Below are 7,744 nucleotides of genomic sequence, written 5' to 3'. Positions count from 1 at the left end.
TAAAAGCAGAAAAGAGGTTAATCGTTAAGATAGTACAATCTAAATTGAGTATGATATTGTGTTCAATCTCATTACATTGTAACTTATTACGATGCACTTGGACACGTCAAATGAAGAGGGCGTTGGACGTCAATCAATTTTGTTCGCAAGCCTAATCGAGCTTCAAGTTCGTAGTGAGAGAAGAGCGAGAGGATCATTTAGCTCACCACAAAGACAAGTCTAACATTATAATGCGCTATCGGGGTGAGAAATTTCATTTAACGATAACATTAGTTGTATATATCTTGCATATTTAGTTTCATCGATAGGTAATTACAAACAAAGAGGCACATGCTGATTTTAGAACTATATTTCATTTGAAATGTCCGGCATCTGTGTATACGAATTTCACTGCCAATTGCTTCAATTCATTTGACTGGCATCTGAGCAACACAATCGCTCTATGTAAGAAATTAATTAATTAACAATTCGACGGCTGGAAAGAGAGGGAAATTAGACTGACAGCACAGTTCGGCGTTTCGCCTTTTCTACCTTGTAAAATTACGTCGTAGACGGTAGGCGACGGATGACGCCCGACACTCAATATGCAAGAGCAACACGCGTAAAAGTGATTGTGTCTGGTGATGATTGGGAGGCAGGTTACGAGAGAATATTCGGTAACATCGGGTCCGTTGCTTGCTATCAATGAATGGCCGAGGAGATGATATAGATTTTGCATAAAAGGAGATCGAACCAGTGTAAACATTATCGTAGTACTTGGCAGTCTTCGTTTTTTTTACGCGAACGTATACTGTTTACGTACGTAGTAGGATTTCGAAGTACGGAAAACCCTGTGACCTCAATTCTCTAATGAATTGCACGAGTATTCAAACGAGAGCGATACGCAGGCAAGAATGAGCGATCGATCAAGATGAGTACTCTGTACGCTGTTTAAAACAAAAAAAAAAAAAAAAAAAAAAAAAAAAAAAACAATCAAAACAAATAGAGTTCGATTCTGAAAATAAGTACGAGAATTAAGCAATGAATTGAACTTTCGATTACGGAATATCGATCAACTAGGAACAGTATTACTTTGGAGTCTCGAACTTTAAGAAATATTGACCTGTTGCCAATCTATTGTTTGATGAACAATCGTTTTCGAAAAACCATCGTAATAAAAGCTAATTTTATATAAATATCTTTTTATGCCAATCTTAAATCCTTGCGCAAGAGTTATGTATATTCATTTTTTTTTCAATGATATTGCAGTGAAAATAATATACCGAATGCTTGGTTCTAATTTTTATATATATATATATATATATATATATATATATAGATATATATATTTTTTTTTTTTATTGAATCATAAAATTATATCAATGGTTGTCGGAGTTATTATCTCCATATTTATTGTTAAAATACAGTTAAAAAAAGTGTAAACGATAAATGATTTGATATTTCATTTTATTATAAAAAAAAAACAAAAAAACAAAAACAAAAAAACAAAAACAAAAAAAACCATCAATGATGGTTGTATTTGGAGCTAAGTTGCACTTCATATACGTAAATATAAATATACATGACTGTCGCAAGTTTATAATTATAATTCATAATAAAATAATTTATTATACTTTCATACCGACAATTGATTGAGACAATTGAAAAGTTCTATCTATTATTGGAAAAAAGCTCAAACATCTTTATGAAAATATTTTTATCTTTTTATTCGCGCATGGGTAGTAGGAGAAATCCCTTGTGCAATATCTAACATAATAAGTTGATGACCTATAAATTATATATATATATATATATATATATGAGTTTTTATATTCCAATAGGATTTAATACTTTTCCATTTAGATATTAAATTTGATATAATGCTAATTAATAGCAAGGTCATTATAGTCATAATTACTAATCGAAGGCTTTATCATTGCACACAGAATATGCAGAGGCAAAGGCGAAGGCCGCGTCGGACGCGCATGGAAAGGCTTCCCCTGCACATCGGTCTCTTCCTCGTCTACGTACTCTTCCAGCTAGTCTCCTCTTCGTTGTCTAGTTCCTCGACCACGCCCCCGGTCACCTCGACCGCGACGAGTCCCAGCAAAGCGCCGGAAGCGAGTGCGACCCCAAGAATACAGTCAGCCTCGACGAGCAGCAGACAAGAGAATGAGAAAGAGTCGATGCTCGACGAGACGTCCACCAAAGCCTCTTCCACCCCCGTATCCAAGGACAAGGAGAAGGAGGACAAAAATGCGACGACGATTAAGGAAGACTTGGAGAAAATAAACGACACGGCAAGTATATTAAGTATATATCCGACTCTACGAAAGGATTTAGCGATTATATCACGTAATTACACGTTTGCATAATATGCGCAACGATTGATCATTTTGTAGAGGACGGGGGTGCGTTTTATAGCAGATTTTACAATTGCAATTATATCGCAATGAAGAAACAAAATATAAATTTGTAGAGGTACTATCACTTGTTAATTCGCTAGCAAGGCCGATCTCGGCATTATTTTATCGCCATTTAAGATGAAACGAATATTCATTGTTTTATTAATGCCTGTTACGATGCTGCAGTCAGTATGAAAGAAATTGGATTGCTCCTATGACATGTCGTCGCTTAAAATTGCAATTCATCGCGATTAGCTTGAAGCGATAAAAATTTTAGATTTAAAAGTGAAAATGCGCAGGCGTCGATGGATTCTCAGTCGACGACGGCGTTCGTCGACCCACACCCGACATGGCGACCTCGACGCGAGAACTGCTCACCCCCGGCCATCGAGCAGTTCCCGAGGCCCCTCATGGGGCCCTACGTTCGTAAGCACGGTGGCCTTGTCATCCACGTCCTCGTAGCCGTCTACACTTTCCTCGGGCTGGCCATCGTATGCGATGACTATTTCGTCGCCAGCCTCGATCGCATCTGCGAGGGTAACCATCTTCCTTCCTTATATTGTTTGCAATTTTATGACTCGAGTATTAAATTGAATTTTCGAAGCTCATAAGTATCTATTGTTTGTTTACTCTTATTGCAATAAGCCGCTCAATATACGCTTATACGCAAAGACAGCAAAGTACCAAATGCCAAAGTCTTAAAATAATTTGCTCACTCAAAAATAAAAAATGATTTTAGTGTGCTTTAATATTTGTGCTTTTAAAATAATTTTACTCTTTTATTTGAAAATTCCATGCAATTTTATTACTTTTATAAAGATTACATAATACTACTAAATAATAATACTAAATGTAACAAAACGAGAAGGAATGAAGAATAACGTAGAAAAATTTTCTCCATCTAAGCCATGTTTTAAATGATATACCACGCCGGATATCCCAGGGTCTCAACATTTCAATTAAATTCCGTTAAAATTGCCGACGACTTTTTACAAAAGCTATTATTACATTAAACTTTATATCAAATTGTTTTCTATATTATATTACTGGCTCCTATTTAAAACGAAACGTGCTGCTTCTAATACTAAATTTATGCTTTAATTTTTACAACATACTGCCTATACTAAAAATATTCAACTATTATACGGTGTAATTATTGAGTATTTATTAAAAAAAAATTCCCATCGATCGGCATTCGTCTACATATAGTTCAATTTACTTTTGACCTAATTGACCTAACTGCACTAAACCCAAATGAACGGTATAATTTTATTTAAAAAGGATAGTGCAGTGCTATTATTTACACATATCACAATACACTAGGGGACACGCTTAACAACATAATTTTCTCATTTTTAGAGCTGAAATTATCTCCTGATGTAGCCGGTGCTACTTTTATGGCTGCAGGATCTTCAGCACCAGAATTAGCAACCGTAGTTATAGGAGTCTTCTTTGCCAAGGACGACATTGGCGTAAGTAATACGAATTATTGTAGAGAATCTTGGAAAGTTGGAATTAATATGTCAATAATTCAATTTAATCAAAGCCAATAATAGATCGCGTAATTTTGTTAAATAAATGTTTAAAAATATTGTTTGAAAAATGAATTTATATTATATTGTATTAAATACGTTTTATATACAAGGCAAATTAAAAAAAAAAAAATTTTTTTGTCAAGTTGAATTCATTGAAGTAAGCTCGATCAGCTGCTCTGAAATATTGTAAATGAAAAAAATTTGTTCTTTTCTATCATCAATTGGAATAACTTTGACATTACGAATCTTCGACACTTGAGTCATTCAAAAACAAAGACACAAAATTTTAGATAAAATTTTAGATCGGCATACTTATTTGTATAAATATTGATGTAATTATTTTGAATAAATAGGTTAGCGGCGTAATAGGTAGTGCCGTCTTCAATATAATGTTCGTAATATCCGTATGTGGCCTCTGCACCAGCACGGTCTCCAAATTAAATTGGTGGCCACTTTGTCGCGATTGCTTTTTTTACTTCATATCCATCTTAGTCATGCTCGGTACTATCGCCAACGAATCCATTTCATGGTGAGTTTTAAATAAATTTCTCTTTTATATATACAACAAGCCTTTTCCAACTTTTATAATAGTGTCAGTATTAATAGAATATAAATATTTTTCATTCAGGGGAGAATCATTGTTCATGCTGATAATGTATGCTGTATACTGCGTTGCTCTGACGTTTAATGGCCCGTTGGAACGATGGGCAAAATCCTACAACATTCCCTGGTTACCCAAAGACGAAGAGCAACCTGCCGAACAAAGTGCTCTCGTCACGTATAAAAGTTTGCAAGAAGAACGCCAAGGCTATACAGATCCGAACAAGACATCGATTGATCAGCCAAAAACGAACGAAGGTCTCTTTTTAAGAAATTTCTTATATTTCACAAGAGCCATTATATTTTTATGTTTTTCATTATTACAAATATATATATATATATATATATGATTCTTTTAATTCAAATGTCTCAAAAGCTTATACCTTTAATTTAAAAGTTCCACTACTTACTTTATCAATTATTTAAAATGATTATCATTTATAACATTAATACTCTTGATCAGGCTATTCAACTGGTGACGCAAGTTATAATAATTGGCAAAATCCAAGCTCGGGTGCAACTAACCAGTGGGATCCAAACGACGCTTGGAATCAGAGTCAAAACGACCAATGGAATCCCAATGACGCGTGGAACCAGTCTCAGCAGCAGCCACAACAACAGCAACCGATACAGTCACCACCTCAGCAGCAGCAGCAGCAGCAGCAGCAACAACTACAACAACAACAACAACAACAACAACAACAGCAGCAGCAGCAGCAGCAGCAACCGCAACAGGAACAATCGGCTCGACCGGCAGCGCCAAAACAACCACAATATTATAAAGCTAAAGAGCCCGATCCAAACGAAGTGTCTCCGTTGGTTAAACCAACCGATGGCGGAACATGGGGACTCTTCACTTGGGGACTAGTTTACCCCATTCACTACATGTGCCGCTTAACTATGCCTGATTGTAGACAAGAGAAATACAGAGGCTGGTATCCCTTCATTTTCTGCATTTCCATGATTTGGATCAGCTTTTATAGCTACATTATGGTCTGGATGATTACGATAATAGGTAAAAATATTTACTTCAATCGAAAATTCATGTCTAATTGTGCTCATGTTTATTAAGTTTAAATTTATTAAGTTTAAATAAGCCTGAGATGGCAAATCGAAATAGCAAATCTACAAGTTTTGCTTAATTATTATAAGAGTTGAACAATTGAAGCAGTTCATTGATTACTTTGTATAGTATATATGGTAATAAGACTTCAATCGCCAATTAATTCGTCATTATTATGCTTAATTATCTGACGCAGTCCATTCGTATGAAAAACCATTCCCACGATTGAGCGACCAAAATTCTATACTTTGATCATTTCAGGCAGTACACTCGGAATTCCTGACACTGTGATGGGGCTGACATTCGTAGCGGCAGGTGTTAGTGTGCCGGATGCTCTATCATCACTGGCGGTGATCAAAGAAGGTCTTGGCGACATGGCCGTAAGCAACGCAGTCGGCAGTAATGTCTTCGACATTCTAGTTTGCCTTGGCCTGCCTTGGTTCATTCAAACTGCCATGATACAGCCAGGCTCGCATGTAAACGTCACTAGCAGAGGTGATTACAGTATTATAAAAAATGATTGACGAGGCATGGGTGCATAATGGATATTTGCGTTGTTATAAAATTAAATCAAATCTTTTGTACAACAGGTCTCACGTACTCAACCATCTCATTGCTATCGACAGTTGTATTTTTGGTGGTAGCGACACATTTTAATGGCTGGAAGCTGGACAGGCAATATGGCATTGTTCTAATGGTATGGTACTTGATCTTCATAATATTCGCTTCGTTGTATGAGCTGAACATCTTTGGGCAAATGAATCCTCCATCGTGCCCAAGTCAATATTAATTAAGATGATATTAGATTGGAAGAGAAAACATTGAGCAACTTTTAAAATTAACGCCACTTTGTTATAACATCGCGGAAGAAGCACTGTACATAATAAGTAAGGAGGCAAGCGAGTTGACGAATCTCTCAATTCTTGGAAGCATCGATTTGGAAAAATTTACAAAGGAAAACAAAAAGAAAACAATATGGAATACAATAGATAATAGGGACATTTGAATTCCTATGTTTAGACTAATGAAAATTTAGCACCAAAAGCAAATAATTGCGTTTAAAGACTTTCGAAGCCTGGAAATCCAAAGATTTAAATAAGTATGGATAAATCGTGTTTACCGAACTTGAATGAAAATAATAGATTAAAAAAAAAAATAAAAAAATAAAAAAATAATAAAAAAAAAGAAATGGCTGGGACCACAAGATAATTGCAAAAAAAAAAAAAACCAATACTGAATAAGAAAACAACTCATAAGGTAACGGCGCAGAAAAATGAGAAATGAGAAAGTTAAAGAGGGATGAAAAAGAAATGTCACTCGAAGGACAATAGATTAATCGTCAGTATTAAAAAGTACTTTGCTCTGTTTTTTCAGTATGCAGATTAATTCGACGTGAGGGCAAATTTATAAAATGCAAGATTCTCGATTATAAAATTTAATTGAAAGAATCAAGAAATAATAATTTGTAAACTTCAAGGATTTTTCATTTTATTATATATTGTATAATTTGAAAGATTTATCATAATGAAATATTAATACTTTAAGACGTGGAGTATTTTCTATTAATTTTATTTAGAATAAATTAAATAATTAAATTAAAATTAATGCATTCAATATGTGTTGAATAATAATTATACATTAGATATAATGAATAATGATATTGTTTAATGACTATATACGATGTATTGTTTAAAAATTTTTCATTAATATCATTATCGTTCTTTGGGAATTAACTTCAGCTGATTGCAAAGAATCTATTTGAAAGTTAATATGAAGCATTTTATCGTAATGAAATAACTATATAGTCAAAACTTAAATATTATTGAAAATATTTTAAAATTGAGTTGAGAAAAACATTCGTTTAGCATTAAAATGTTAATTCTTTTTATGCTTATTTGCACACTTTTATTAATTGTATTGAATTATTTAAATAATGGGATGAGAATATAATTCATTTTAAGTACGATTATTAAGTATAATGTATGAGCCTCGATTCGAAGCCTTATAGTCCTGAAAAACTGAAAGAAATTATTGTTACAGCATAATTTATGATTGAAAAATTGCAAATTGTCGGTGATTCAAAGTTACGTTAAAGTATTCCAAATGATTAATTCACTCGTTTGCAATGCGAAGTTTCTCAAATATGCTTCTGTGTATGTATG

At 34.0% G+C, this 7,744-nt stretch overlaps 1 protein-coding gene across 1 annotated transcript; it reads left to right on the top strand.

The window, feature by feature from the left end:
* The first annotated feature begins 222 nt into the window (after window positions 1-222).
* Window positions 223-6,715, top strand: LOC105367746 (probable sodium/potassium/calcium exchanger CG1090). The gene is made up of 9 exons (XM_011506517.1): window positions 223-243; window positions 1,926-2,279; window positions 2,684-2,921; window positions 3,744-3,856; window positions 4,273-4,448; window positions 4,548-4,777; window positions 4,983-5,534; window positions 5,844-6,077; window positions 6,173-6,715. Exons 2-9 carry the CDS (start codon window positions 1,929-1,931, stop codon window positions 6,370-6,372), a joined length of 2,094 nt encoding a protein of 697 aa, XP_011504819.1. The 5' UTR covers window positions 223-243; window positions 1,926-1,928; the 3' UTR covers window positions 6,373-6,715.
* The last annotated feature ends 1,029 nt before the right edge of the window (window positions 6,716-7,744 follow it).

Source organism: Ceratosolen solmsi, unplaced genomic scaffold (assembly GCF_000503995.2).
Source record: "Ceratosolen solmsi marchali unplaced genomic scaffold, CerSol_1.0 scaffold6, whole genome shotgun sequence".
NCBI classification, from domain to species: Eukaryota; Metazoa; Arthropoda; class Insecta; order Hymenoptera; family Agaonidae; genus Ceratosolen; species Ceratosolen solmsi.
The sequence above is the reverse complement of the archived record's forward strand: the minus strand, read 5'-3'. Positions and strand labels throughout refer to the sequence as shown.